The sequence below is a fragment of the Electrophorus electricus genome, chromosome 8 (assembly GCF_013358815.1).
Source record: "Electrophorus electricus isolate fEleEle1 chromosome 8, fEleEle1.pri, whole genome shotgun sequence".
Classification (NCBI taxonomy): domain Eukaryota; kingdom Metazoa; phylum Chordata; class Actinopteri; order Gymnotiformes; family Gymnotidae; genus Electrophorus; species Electrophorus electricus.
Window position 1 is genome coordinate 21,452,259 of NC_049542.1, and position 14,897 is coordinate 21,467,155.

Genomic DNA, 14,897 nt, shown 5'->3' on the forward strand with positions numbered 1-14,897 from the left:
ATACATTCACACTCTCTAACAATGTTTCTATGTATCCATATGATACAATTTACCAATCAGAGAATAAATAGCTCCAACATGTAACCTTGTTGGATATAGCTTTCAATTGTTCTGTCTCTCCTCATTAGTACAAGAACTAAGTCTGCCTTTGCCAAATCTTTCAAGTTTTAGTGATTTACACTTCTGAAAACAGTATGTCCTAACAATGCTCAACTGCTTGCATGTTCTTCACAACTGGTTTATACAGGCAAATCATATTCACTGCTACTTCACTAGTTGTCTCTTTAAGGAAAGCATAATATATATAATCCTCACCTTCATATCCTGATGCAAATGAATGTAATTAACATTAGAACAAACAATAATATAATTATCAATTAAAAATAAATGAATATCTAAAAGTCAATTGTGACTAATAAGAAATTAATTTCTACATGTAATAATGTAGAAATCATCTATAACAAACCTCAGAGGTCACTGAATTCTTGATAGCGAATTAAAAAATTTTAAATGTTTTTTTAAAAATTAGTACTGGCCAAAGTTTGATATCAAAATTTTAACTACAACAAATAAAATTTCTGATTAAAGTATACTTAAAGTAGGCTTAAAAGCTAAAATGGCTTGCCATATAAAGTGGATTTTCATACATGTTCAGTCTGGCCACATTAAATAATAGTTTAAATGCAGGTCAGACTGGCTTGTTAAGAGTAAACTATGAACAGAAGGGAAAGATTTTTCGCATCTGTATCCTATATTACCTACAAAATAGTTCTAGCTAACTAGCTTAGGACAGCTGGCAGCTTAAAGCTAAATAGAAAATTACTTGATAATATAAAAAAAAAAGTTTGACCAAAACAAAACAAAAATTGTTTGCTTGTCTTATGATGTCAGTTCATTGTGCTCTGGCCTTAGCTTACATTAAGCAAATGTATTTATTTAGTTTTACTTTTTATTGACCTCATATTGCAAAATATTATATTCAGGAGAAAATGTACAGAAGACAAAACATATCAGATTTGGAACATTTTCGACTACCACATGTCTAAAGGCAAAAAATCTAAAACATTTTTGAAAGATCTGAATACACATTAATTGACCCTAACATTAGTAAGATAAAAATAGTCTACACAAATTGCCCCTAACATGAGTAAGAGAATTCATGAAAATCATGAAGTGTATAAGCAAGTAAGGTGGTATCAGTAAATCCATAGACAAGACTATACTTGTACACTAGTTTTATTTAAGTCATCAGGGAAATGCAGACAGAGATGGCCCTTGGCAGCGTGCAACATTGTTGTTCTTGCACATGGAGCTGGACTAGGCTTGAATTTATCATGGCTTAAAGCCTTCCCACACTCAGAGCACATTTCATTTCGCCACATTGCTCATACTTTAAACTTATCATCAGAGAATGACAATTTGTTTTTGACCACATAAAAATTATTCTCTGTGTATGATGACGTACCTTGGCATAGCTTTGGCTTGAAAGAGACAAGGAGAAAAAAACAAACAAACAGTGGATCCTCCACCTGAAAGCAGCTCTTTGCATTAAATTCTAATTTTGACATTTTGTAGCTTTACATACTGCATTAGCTTATGAAAGTAATAATGGTGCTCATAGCAAACCATAAGTAGGATTTTTATATATATAAAATGAAGCATTTTAGAGCCCAAGTACCAGGCAGAAGTCACAATAGCTTAAGTGACTGGGTACAGAAAGGCTTGAAGTAGTGGTTAATATAAAAAGAGTGAAAAGTCATGATTATCTGCTTGATGAATAGATCATATTTAAAGAAAATCTCTCAGCTTTGTTTACTAAAAGTGTGAAGAAAAAAGACATATAAACACAGATGGTAAAGTGATCTGAGACACAAAATCCCAACCCCGAGGTCTCTATTATTGACTTTAGAGATAGTGAGTGAATATGGGACCATTTGCTCTCCGTCATATCCCAAATTTAGTTTTACCTGAGTTGGTGGTGGTGTTCAGATTGTGTAGCTGTCCAATCCTGTACAAGAACTAGTGCATATCAGTAAGGATATTTCCACACTGCCTGCATTTACACAAGCTTCACACGTTTAGTGCACCCCGTCACCACACCCAAACACCTGTCCTGCAGGTTCCTCTCACACTGCTTGCTGCTGTTTTATGAGGTTTGCAAAATACTTGAAACTGTTAGGCATGAGAAGAGTGAGAGAATGAAAAAAGGCTTTAGCATGAGGTGGAAGGTTACCAGTTTGCACCATACGCATCTTTCCTTCTTAGAATATGCATTAAGACTGTCTTGGAATGCACAATATAGTGTATAGAGATAAATATTGCCATTACTACAAGCGTGATTACTGCAGATACATATGGCTGCCTCCCTACCAGTAGAGGCACCAGAAAGTTTGGTGTCTGGCCTGACTTAGATGTCATCCTCAGAAATGTCTAACAATGACACTAAGCGGCACAATTTCAGGCCACTAAAATAAGATGCTGACTCCAGCCACTGCTCACTCCTCATCAGTGGCCTCCCTTTTCGATTCCTCCAGCCTCTGATCCATATGTTGGGCAGGACTTGCAAGAGGCACTACTTCTACTGCTGGCAACGTGGTTCCATCTTGCTCACTTTCCTTTCTTTGAGAGAGATCCTCCTGAGCACAAAAGCATTTTTTTAGCATTTTATAGGCCGCTACAAATGGACACTCCATTTTAATCCATCACTGTAGAAGTGGGTATGTCTTAGAGCAGGTCTTACCTGCTCAGAAAATCGCTGATTCACCACCTGATCCCCAAAATCTTGGTTCTCAAGCTCTTCTCCATTGGAATGACAGCTGGGGCTTGGTACCTCTATTCCATGGCTCTCAAGAATGGCAGCCTCTGTGAAAGTGAGATGTGAATGGTAGAGTTAGCAAAAGGGAATAAAAAGCAATGGAATTTAAACCAGGGCTACTCTACACCAAAATATTTTTCTTGTATTTATCAGAATTCCATCCCATCTCACCTATGTTGGCACGCCTCTTCATCTCCTTCCTGCGATTGGCAAACCAGTTATACACTTTGAGTGCTGTGACTCTCTCAAATTCTGAAAGTTTGCATCCTGCAACACCATTTCACAAATAGAAAAATCAAGTAGCTTCATTTTTAATCTGGACAATCTAATCTGTGGTCTACTATCACAATCAGGCAGAAACCTCAAAGAGTACACTGACATTATACCTTTATAGAGCTGCAACCAGTCTGCATATAAAATGATGAAGAATTAATCACCTGGTTTTTGGATGACTGAATTACAGGCATTGGCAATCTCCTCTCTTTTCGCTTCATCAGGATATTGATTCTCTATAAAGAAACTGACAGATGACATCCAAAAAAATCAACAAATTATATATAGTGTATATATAGTAAAGACTTGCACTGCACTATAACAACAAAGCCTTGAGGCACTGGAGAAAATTTATATAAATATATATATATATATATATATATATATATATATATATATATATATATATATATATATATATATATATATATATATATATATTTATTTATTTATATACACATATACACACACACACACACACACACACATATACAATGACATATACATGTGATTGGGAAGATGACAAGCAGATTTGTACTTGTCATCTTCCTCAGAACTATAACTGCCTACAGAACGGGACTGACAGGCATTCAAATTGTAACCACAGGCCCTCTAGTGGTGTTGAATGAAGCCTGGCAAACCATCACTGTGTAACAAAATGCAGCTTATAGCTCACAAGTGATATAGCTGCATGTTGATCAAAGCAATTTTCTCTAAGGCACTGTTGATTTGACACTTCTTTCTTTTCAAATGGAAAAGATGCATGGCGAAAAATAAATAAATACATTTAACCCCCCCCCCCCCCCCCCCCCCCAACACACACACACAACAAAAAACCCCAAATATTTTTATATTTATATATATATATATATATATAAAAACATTCACTCCAGATATTTTGGAAAACATCTTTCTCTTGATAATAATATTACTAAGCAAGAAAAAAAAATACAGTAGTAAATGTGAAAATGAGGTGAATGTTAAAATATGTATCCCAGATCAAGCATTCGTACAGACAAAAGTAGCTCAATGGGGATTCTGCACCAAAAAGCCAGTATATTTTTTATACAATCTATTAATCTTCTTATAGTAGAGTTTACAGTATAGCCAGTCACACAGCAGGACAGATCTTGGACCTTTACACTACTGGAGAACTAAAAGAACATCCACCCTCAGTAGAAGAAGCAGGGGCCACAAATCACCTGCCAGAAAGCAAATTATCGAATCAGGCCCCAACCCCAATTCTTGTACTCATGACAGTGTCAATAACCTTACAGTGTACAAGTTTTATAAAAGGTAAAATCCATAATCAAAACATATTTTAAGGCAATGCTTCAGATACCTCAGTATAAAATAGTACTGTAAATAACAACTGCAGTGGCAGATACGTTTCTGCGGACACTTAATAACATACAATAAACACACAATGGGTGAATAAACCATTACTTACAAAATGGAGAAGGCCTATTAATTTATTCTAGATGCACTTAAATATTATTCTATACTAGTACATGCCTCCTGTTTGCCAGTGCTCATTTTTCAACACTTGTTTGATTACAGTCGTTTTTCAAATTGCAAATTGGCACAATTGGATTCTACACTACCATAAATGTGCTTCATGTGACAGTGATAGTGGTTTTAGCTGCATTGAAACAATAACATTCATCCTAAATAACGTAGATATGGTATCCATCAATATGTAATATGTATCACCAATCATAGTTGAACTAGATGTTGAAAAGCATGTGAATACAAACATATTCACTGGTTAACAGAGACTATTAGCTATTAGTCTATTAACCTTAGCCAATGGTATTAGTCTATTAGGCCTTTGTCATTTCTTACACCAGGGCAAATCCGAATAGCAAAAAACAAGAGAAATCATCCCACCTTTATCCATTTATTCAGATGATCTTTTGGAATATTTATGATACTGAAGCATGACTCTGGAGCCCCCTTGAACATCTTTACATGTTTTTCTCAATTTAGAATTAATATTAATATCAATGATTGAACTACCATACAAAAAACAAAGTAGATAACCTGGTGATCTCAACATTACCCTTCAAGCCAAGTTCACACTCTGGTGCACAATCTTTCTTTCATTTTTTTGGGAATTGTCCATTCTTTGGCAAATTCTTCTAAACAGTTTGAAATTATGTTCTTGTCCAATTCTGGTAAATAAACCGCCAATCAAACTGTTATTTCAAGTCTATGTTTATTATGTATTTGTCTTAAATGTATTGTCTATAATATTATCTTTTATGGCAAACAAGTGGAAAAAAGACCCATGGGACAACAAACCCAATAACCTGCTGATACAGCAACTGCCCTGTTTTCCCTAATATGCATGCAGCCTTCTGTACAGGAACCTCTTTGTGATTGGCTAACCTCTCCATGATTGACTGACACTCTTTTCTCCATGTGAAACGGCTGCCCCTCCTCAGTCTGAAAGGCCCGCTCACAGCTGCCCTGTCTCCGGGGCTAGCAGCAACCCTCCAGTCAGGTTCTTCTTTGACCAAGGAGCGCATGGACAGTGTAGCACCTGCAGACATATTAGAGAGACACAAAAAATAAAAATGAGGTACACTATAATAAATTCTACTTCTTAGCAAAATCCTAACATATACAGAGATGTCAACTGCTGAAAAAAACATTAAATATGAACTATGCATTTAATAATATGATGATATCTTAAATCTCTCTATGAAAAATGTGAAAATAATGCCCTCTGGGTCATGCATTGCCTATCGACCAGCTTTAAGTACAGCAGCTGGGTCCATCAGTTACAGGCTTCCCTACAGCGTAGAGGTTACCTGGCTGGGACTGGTGTGCAGAGTACCAGGGGAGCAGGTGCATCAGTAGTTCTCTCTGTCTACTCCAAGGGGTGTCAGTTCTGCTCCTGGGGCCCTGAGCATGCTGGTTTTCACTCCATCTGAACCCTTTAAGCCATTTGGGCAATCAGAAAACTGTATGTTAACTATAGTCTCTTCCAAGGGCTAACAAGTTATCATTCATAGGTCTATACAACCTCAAAAATATAGTTCAGTCAAAATCTGTTGTGAAAATGGTCCAATCAACTCTATTGTGTTACTCGGTCCATAATTCAAGGAATTGATTCAAGCAGAAGCGTGCTTAACACTGACTGCAGCTTTGCAGAGGATTATAAAGCAACATGCCGACGGCCCTGTTAGTAGTGTTAGTTGGAGCAGAGACATCATGAAAACCAGCAAGTTCCAGGCCCAGGATCAGGACTGAGAGCTACAGTGCACAGCCTAGTCTGGGACTCCGCAGAAAGGTAGCCTGAGGTAAGGATCCCAGACGCCTCAGACTCCGCATGACTTTATCAGTCCCTTATGATGTTGTCATATTCACTCTTTTTAATATAAGTAAGTGAGCGATTTGGCTGGATGACAGGCTGCTAAGTTCACTCCCTAAACAATATGCACATCTATAGGATTTGCCAAATCCAACTCAAATCCAATTCAACAATATAAAAATTGGTAAATGAAATCACTTGGTTTCATTTCAATTCATTATGTGAACAAGACTTTATATAGTTTCATAAGGCCTGTTTCAGACTCTATGTTTCATACTGAATCATTACCATAGAAAGCATATGGAAGTTAAGTGTGAGAGAAGTGAATGTTAGATGAACAAAAAAACCCACAGAACATCTGCTTTGCTCTAGGAATACATTCACCCCAGACTGAATCTCCTGTCCTATGTAGCAGTTAGATTCTCAGCTGAACGTCAAATGCCTCTATACTGGTCAGAGCAGCCATGCTCACCTGGGCTGTTACGCTCCAGCAGGTACCAGCGGTAGAAGGCCCTGCGTTTGGAATCGCTCATCTCCAGACCCTGCTGCAGTAGCCACTGGGAGATGTAGCTCTGACTGATACCTAGAATAGGAAGCACAAAATGAATGGAACAAACCAGACAATGAGGACTTGGTGAGTTCACACAGTTGAGAAGTTAAAAGGATAAAAAAATATACTTCAGTTTTAGTTCCTCCAAGTGTGATTTTAAAAAGTAGATGTTTTTGCTCATAGACATGAACTTTTATAACTTTATTTACAGGGAGAGCCTTCCACTATATTTTATTTTCTCACCAATATTAAAGCCATTGCAGCACTGAATGCCAGAGGGAGTTGGACCGATTACCTGTAACTTGCCCAACAATAGCCTGAGAGATTCTCCTGTTATTCAGGAAAGCCTTGATCTCCTCCTTTACCAGGTTACTGTCCCTCCTAAAAGTCACACAAGGCTAAAAGTGAAATATCATCAAATAAACAGCACCAGCCACTCCACCAAGCCTGGAGTCCAATACCATATGCACATGTACCTCAGTTGTTATGCACTGTGATGTTCAGATAAATGATTAAACAGTTACAACACTAATTAGATGATATACTGTGAGCCATGATACCAGAGGATGTAATGAATCTAAGAAACAGTTTAGGTCTATCCAGAATTTTGTGATTCTTGCATAGCTTAATAGTAAAAATAAATAAATAAATAAATAAATAATTTCTAATGAGTTTATCATTTTAACAGTTTCTGCAATTTCCTGCTTGAAATGACAACATGGACAAATTACACTGTTACGGTGGGAAACAGTCCAATCAAGTCACATTTACATAAGCCTTTTCTTCCTTTATCACACTGCACCAAGCATTTTCTATTCTGAGCAGCTCTGATCAACACAGGGTGTGAGGGAGAAAAACTGTCAAGTAGGAAAAAAACACATGCATAAATAAGACTGTAAAGAAGGCTGCAAAATGCATAAAAAACCTCCAATGATCAACCTTGACTGTGTTATACTGAATAACAGGCATGAGAGAAATGAGAAAAAAACAATAGAACTATTATTATTAAATATCTATTTTTAGAATGTGCTACCAAAACTCTCTTTAGACACTTAAAACAAAGTGCACATCATCAAAAGACTATGTATTTAAGTAGGAACTAAATTACCCAAGCATTTTGCCTGTACTTTCCACTATTCTAGAATAGCAAAAGCTAGGAGGGACTAAGAACAGGCTAAATGCAAATTTAAGAACAAATGCATCTGGTTTATTTCCGTTTAGTTCCTGTTAACCTTGCCTTATTGAACAGTAATTGTTAAATACCTATATTTAACTTTCTCAACATTACAGTAATTTCTATCATCTTTCTATATGATAATCACATCATTAGAAATATCTTCACAGCCTTATGACCACAAATAATACGCCTTGGAGATGAGCACAACCTGAAATAAGTTAAAGAGCTTTAAAAATCCTACTAAAACTAGCAATCTCACCATCTCTCCCAGTCCACCTGACCCACTTCAGAAAAGCTTGTCATTCTCTGAAAATTACACCATGCCTCCTGGGATATTTGCTACCATTATGTGGTTATATTAATCTCTCCCTCTCTTTAATATTCTGAGCAAAAACCAGCAACATGAAGAAACACAATACAATCGTATACCTCATGTATTCCTCCACCTTTTCCTCAAGATCCCAGTCCTCTTCTGCCAGATCATAACTAAATGACCTCTGAACCCCACTGGGTGGGTACAGAGGTGGAGGTGAAGCATCGTAGCTGTTGCTTGGTGACAGCGCAGCATCCAAGACAGGGGTTTGTGTGGTAGCTGAGGTGAGAGAGGAGGACGACGAGGAGGAAGAGGGGGCAGCCGGGGCCGCGGAGGTAGGAGCAGTGGGTGGGGCTGAGTGATTGTCACAGCAAGGGGTGCGGTGGTCTGGATCCAGTCTCTCTAGAGACTCCAGGGCTTGGATTATCTGAGGTTTGGTTAGCCCTGACAGCCTGAGGCGCTGGAGCAGGTCAATCTGCTCAATGGTATAGCGGGGTTCCACATCGCAACACTCCATCCTGGCATCTGAGAGAAGAGCAGTTAATACTTCTGCATCTGGAATTAAATTAATGATTATGACAAAGGGAATACAAATAATTTCAAGTAAACAAATTTTAGTAATTTGCCTTTTTATGTACCTGAAAAACACAGCTGAAGAAGTTTATTTTGAACCGAATATGTCCATTTAAATTAAAAGTCTTACGTGTTGCGTCGCCGCGCTGTTTCAAAACCCGAGACCTACCTGACAGCTGAGGTGATAATCGGCCCGTAGGGAGCGGTTCAGTGCGTGGAGCCACAGCAGGGAGGCACCACTGTCGCATGGTCGAGAAGTCACCGCAGGGGCTAAGAGACGTCTGTCAAAAATTCCCGAGACATTAAACTCACCACAAGTAAGTCCCTTGGGACATGAAACTCTTGGCTATAAAAGTTAAATATTTTTATTATGCTTAAATGCGCAATAACCCGCAGATGTATTAACTGTTTCTGCAACTATGACAGGTTTCTATAATGTGTTTTGCTGCAGTTTTGAGCAGTTAGCTAGCGGTAGCTTACTAGCTTTAGCTAGCAAGCTAGCGATTTGCAAAAGCATACTTGAAACCTTTGCTTTGATCCTTGTTTTCTTCTGTCTTAGCACACTGAATTACTTGGGACAGCCCCTGATCACGGCAGATATTTAAGTCAAGTAATCCTGCAAAGTCGCTGAAAAGATTTTAATACAAAGATACTGTAACCAATCTTTGGCACTTTTTTTGATTGCGGATGAGAAATGGCAGCTGACTAGCAAACCTATGATAAATAGCTTGCTAAAGGACTAAGTTAACTGTTTTTTCGCCGCTAGCAAGCAGGCTATGCTGTCCGCCTTACCTCCCCGTGCTAGTGCTAGCTAACTGCAGCCGGTGTGATAGATCGTGCAGCAGGCGACGCAGTCGGTGCACTCTCCGGTAAATCTTGGCCCAAGCGCCCGTGCACTGGCTTGCACTCCGAGTTGTTCCAACTAGCTAATGAAGGTGATCCAAGAAGGGTCACATTGTCCTGGGATGCTGCAGTATAATATCACTCGGTGTTATGGCGAGCGGTCTCAGCGTTACTGACCTCTCACCCGCAGCGACAGTCCCAAGTTGGTGCAGGAAGTGGATTTATTCCACTAGGAGGGAAAATTAAAGGAACTTCTGTTGTGTACCCTCATAAGACAAAATAGAACATTAACTAACAGCCTCACTGAACATGTCTGTAAGTAACTGGAAGAAATGACAGCTGTTACTCAACACCCTTGGCGTATAATTACCGCTAGTCTGTCTTACAACCAGATGTTAGAAAAAGCACTAGCTCATAATATTTTGCCCTAAATATTATACATATTTGCTTTTCACGTTATGCTATGCGTTGTAACAGAATGACAGAATAGAGCAGAAAATGTACAGGAAACATAGGAACACATCACTTCGGGTCACTTTTTTTTCAGTGCTTTGTTGGATATGTGGCTAGAGCTGGGAGAACAAGAATAAATAATGTACTATCTGCGAAATGGTTTACAAAAGGTGCTGGCTGCTGTATGAAAGTTTATGAAATCTCAAATAGATGATGACATCTCAAATAAATAATGATTATGTGATAAGAGAACTCAACTCAGCCTCACATTTAGTAAGATGAATCTCTGTTCTTTCTCTCACACATGCTCTGTGTTACACACACACACACACACACACACACACACACACTAAGCATGCACACCATATTTACTTTCCCTGAGTCGATCAGCCTTTAGACACATAATAGCTGATGTGAACGGCACACCTCAGTTATATCAGTACAGACCAACTCAGAACCTACTGCTATATACTGTGTATTCTAGTGTCTGTGTTTAAAAATGAACTGGGCTTTCTTTCAAGGACTAGTTAGTGGTGTTAATAAATATTCCACCGCTTTTGGCCGTATCTGGTTGTCTGTGGTGTTCATCTTCCGTCTGATGGTGCTTTTGGTTGCAGCTGAGAAGGTTTGGGGTGATGAGCAGAAGGACTTTGACTGCAACACCAGGGAGCCAGGCTGCCACAATGTCTGTTATGACCATTTCTTCCCCATCTCTCATTCTCGTCTGTGGGCTCTGCAGCTCATCTTTGTCACCTGCCCATCTCTCCTTGTCGTCCTGCATGTGGCATATCGGAAGGACCGTGAGAAGAAGCATGAGCTGAAATATGGTGAGGGCTGTCCCCATCTCTACCAAAACACCAGTAAAAAACGAGGGGGACTGTGGTGGACATATCTCTTCAGCCTTATATTCAAGATGTCTGTGGATGCTATCTTCATTTTCCTTGTGTTTCACATTTATGAGGCCAGCTTCTTTCCTTTGCTGGTGAGATGTCATGAGGCTCCCTGCCCTCAAGTGACAGACTGCTACATCGGTCGTCCGACAGAGAAACGCATCTTCACAGTCTTTCTGGTGGTGGTCAGTTTGGTCTGCATCCTGCTGACTCTGTGTGAGATATTGTACCTCATTTGTAAGCGTTGCCGTGAATGTGTTGTCTCACACAAACTCAACAACCATGTGAACCAGACTGCAGTTGTCTCTTCACTGGCAAGCAAACATAATGAAGATAACATGCAAGAGTTTTCTCTGTTAGACAAAGTTAATGGTCATACCGCAACTGAGGAAGACAGTGCTCCTGCTTACGGCTTGGTATTCTCTTGAATTTGATCAACTAAAAGAAAAAATATAGCTTTTATGCACCTGTGAGAGTGTGTACGTGTGTTTCTGTCTATGTGTTACAATGTCTTAATATCACTAAGAGAAAGAATATGAGTGTGCTAAGTATGCACATGACTATACACCTTTTCTTTAATTAATCCTAAAATCCTTCTGTATTTTGTTCTGTTTTTAAGGTATTGTAATTATAGAGATTGATATAATAAATTGTAATAAAACTTGAACTTGTGTCTGTTTAAAGCTTGCTTTTGATGCTTTCTGCTGTTTTTGGCAAATTCATAATAAAGCTGAGCTTTAAAATAACAAAAAGACTTTTGTCTAATGTAAGAATTGTGGAAAAGCAAACAAATAGCTAACTGACGGTCAGCTCTAATGAAGTCTAAGGGATCAGTATTACTGCTTTGAGACCAAATCTGACCATTATAACTCATCAACTGCTTAACCAACTACACCTACTTAAACATTTGCACTATTATAACAAGGCCTGTGAATTCAGTTGTTATGTGAGTTATTTTTGTATTAGGATCCCCACAAACAGTTTAAAAGATTTTGGGACATTGTAAATTTATTTACCATGTATCATCCAAAAGTATGTCTGTTGTGTGGTAGAGGTGGGCTAAGCATACATGTGCAGAGCTATGCATATAGCTGGCAATTATTCAATTTTTTTTTTACAATAGCTAAGTTGCGATTAAGAAACTAACACGTCCTATATGGCAATATGTGTCTTAGAAGAAACTCCCTTAAAACAAACAATTTTTTTTAGCCAGTGCCTTTTAGTAACCCCTGTCACTGTCATATTGGATGTTAATCATATGTAATTTAAAATGTCAACCATATTAGTTCTAAGTATCATAGGTGTGTGTATGTGAGCTTGCAAGTTATCTTTGTCCAGAACTTTTGTTCTCTATGTTGCTTGTCTTGGGTAAACAAAATATTTGACGACAATGCTTATCTCTGCTTTTAAGACTAGGTGGAGGTGAAAACCAGTCACTGGCAAAACCAGTCACCAAAATGGAGTGAAAATACATTCATCATTAGGGACAGATAAGCTTCATGCCTTAACAGCTCCACAGGTATAATAATATCCAAGGTAAAACATTTTTTTTTTTTTTACTAATTTACTAAAATTTGTCACATGAATTATCAGGTAAATTCCAGTAACCAGATGGAGCAAGAACTTAATTTCATGGTGAAGTTAGCTCTTTGATAATAGTAAAGCATAACCATATATTAAGTAGTTTGGAGGATATGAAAATATGAAAAGGTGTATGAAAATAGAGAGGGTTGTTTGTTTGTTTTTTAATAAATGGAATTATTACGCATGTACAATATTGAATTCAACATTCTGACAGATTACCTTTATGTAATTGGACTTGTAGTGACTCTAAAAGTATCCTCCCATGCCAAGCCAGTATGCAGATAAGAAAGTGATGAAGCCACACCTCATACTGACAAAGTGTGTGACTAGCACACAGAGTCCTACGCTCCAACATAAGAGTGAGCAAATGCTGGAAAAGGAGCTGGTCAAATGGGAACTGTTAGTGATGAACTAGGCAACCTAATCATATAATAAAATGATGGATCAAGCAACATTATAGGTATGGCACCTTGGGGATTTTGTATGTTACTATTGGCCTATGTAAAAGTAAAAGTTGTAAACAACATAATATACCATGTAATTTGTATTGATTACAAATGCAGATAAAGCAGCAATCTTGTCATTTATATCCTTCTAAACTGATGGATTACATATAGATTCTATGAAATAATAATTATGTGCTATTGCTGTGTTAAAGTCTTATTTGAATCAAGTGGAAATGTAAAACTTTTAAAATTAAATTATTTTAAAACTGGATTAGTTTATGATTTAAGGCATTCTTAAGTTAATGAGTAGGGTTGTTTTTTCTTGTGTTTCTACTGGTTTGTAAAGGTTGCATTTCGCTGCTGTCAGTTGGGTGCACCACTTGAAGGCATCATTCAGCTTCCTTAATAACGATTTTCATCTGACTTTGTGAACCTTCATTCATGGATTGGAAGACTCTCGAATCCCTTCTCAGTGGTGCAAATAAATACTCCACGGGTTTTGGACGTATCTGGCTGTCCCTGGTGTTCGTGTTCCGTGTCATGGTGTTCGTGGTAGCTGCTGAGCGTGTGTGGAGTGATGATCATAAAGAATTTGACTGTGATACCAAAAGGCCAGGCTGCCCCAATGCCTGTTATAACTACTGCTTTCCCATTATCCACACACGACTCTGGGCCCTGCAGCTCATCTTTGTCACCTGCCCTTCCTTCCTGGTTGTTATGCATGTGTGGTACCGTGAAGATCGCGAGCGCAAATACCGACTCATCCACGGCGAGAAGGCGAAGCTATATGATAACCCTGGGCAGAAGCATGGGGGTCTGTGGTGGACATACCTCATCAGCCTTTTCTTCAAGACAGGCATTGAGGTGGGATTCCTCTACCTGCTCCATCTGCTCTACCACAACTTCGATATGCCCCGCAGCATAGTCTGTGACATTGAGCCCTGCAGGCAAGTGACATGTTACATAGCACGTCCCACGGAGAAGAGGGTCTTCACGTATTTTATGGTGGGGGCCTCAGTCATCTGCATAATTCTAAATGTGTCTGAGATCTTCTACTTGATTGCTATGCGGATCGTGCATCTCACCCAGAAGGGCAGCCATGTCCCTTCACGCAGGAGATGTGGAGAGCCAGGATGTGATAGCTGTAATGTAGTAATGACCTCTGTAGATTACAAACTAGCTAATCCAGAAAAGGCAACAAAACAATCTTAAAACCCCAGAAAGGGCATGCAGGGGATGTGGGATGTGGTCTTAATATATAAAAAATAAATTAATGATGAATTGTTACTTAATTTTGTTACTGTCTGGAAATTATTATAATATTGCTTTTTAATTACTGGAAGGTAGGTGTGAATTATCATTTAACATCACACACACACACACACACACACACACACACACACACACACACACACACAGTGTGTGGAGAGAGATTTACACAAACACACGTATATATACACACACACACATATATATATATAGATATAGATATAGATATAGATATACACACACACACAGCGATATATATATATATATAAAATGAGTGATCCATTTTCTTGTGTGCATACGATTAATACAACAATTTATCAAATAATCCTCTTCATGTCTGTCTAAGGAAAATAATTAATCATTACCAAATAATTTAAAACAAGTATTCAAAC

The 14,897-nt window shown here is 38.3% G+C and overlaps 3 protein-coding genes across 5 annotated transcripts; 2 read left to right on the plus strand and 1 right to left on the minus strand.

Moving 5' to 3' along the window:
• Window positions 1-1,220: 1,220 nt before the first annotated feature.
• On the minus strand, window positions 1,221-10,073 carry zgc:91944 (uncharacterized protein LOC436941 homolog). 3 transcript variants are annotated; one of them, XM_027006348.2, is made up of 11 exons: window positions 9,813-10,071; window positions 9,190-9,301; window positions 8,564-9,002; window positions 7,253-7,338; window positions 6,880-6,990; window positions 5,905-6,030; window positions 5,480-5,633; window positions 3,253-3,335; window positions 2,987-3,082; window positions 2,741-2,862; window positions 1,221-2,636 (listed from the first exon to the last, which is right to left on the minus strand). In XM_027006348.2, exons 2-11 carry the CDS (start codon window positions 9,266-9,268, stop codon window positions 2,496-2,498), a joined length of 1,437 nt encoding a protein of 478 aa, XP_026862149.1. In that variant the 5' UTR covers window positions 9,269-9,301; window positions 9,813-10,071; the 3' UTR covers window positions 1,221-2,495. The 3 variants fall into 3 exon arrangements, with proteins under 3 accessions (XP_026862149.1, XP_026862150.1, XP_026862151.1); XM_027006349.2 differs by having other exon boundaries at window positions 8,564-8,972; window positions 9,813-10,069; XM_027006350.2 differs by lacking the exon at window positions 5,905-6,030 and having other exon boundaries at window positions 9,813-10,073.
• Window positions 10,074-10,815: 742 nt separating this feature from the next.
• LOC113575054 (gap junction beta-4 protein-like) lies at window positions 10,816-11,873 on the plus strand. The gene has a single exon (XM_027006351.2). The coding sequence runs from the start codon at window positions 10,816-10,818 to the stop codon at window positions 11,632-11,634; it is 819 nt and encodes a 272-aa protein (XP_026862152.2). The 3' UTR covers window positions 11,635-11,873.
• A 1,804-nt stretch (window positions 11,874-13,677) lies between these two features.
• Window positions 13,678-14,448, plus strand: LOC113575066 (gap junction beta-3 protein-like). Its single transcript, XM_027006370.2, has one exon. It carries the CDS (start codon window positions 13,678-13,680, stop codon window positions 14,446-14,448), a length of 771 nt encoding a protein of 256 aa, XP_026862171.2.
• The last annotated feature ends 449 nt before the right edge of the window (window positions 14,449-14,897 follow it).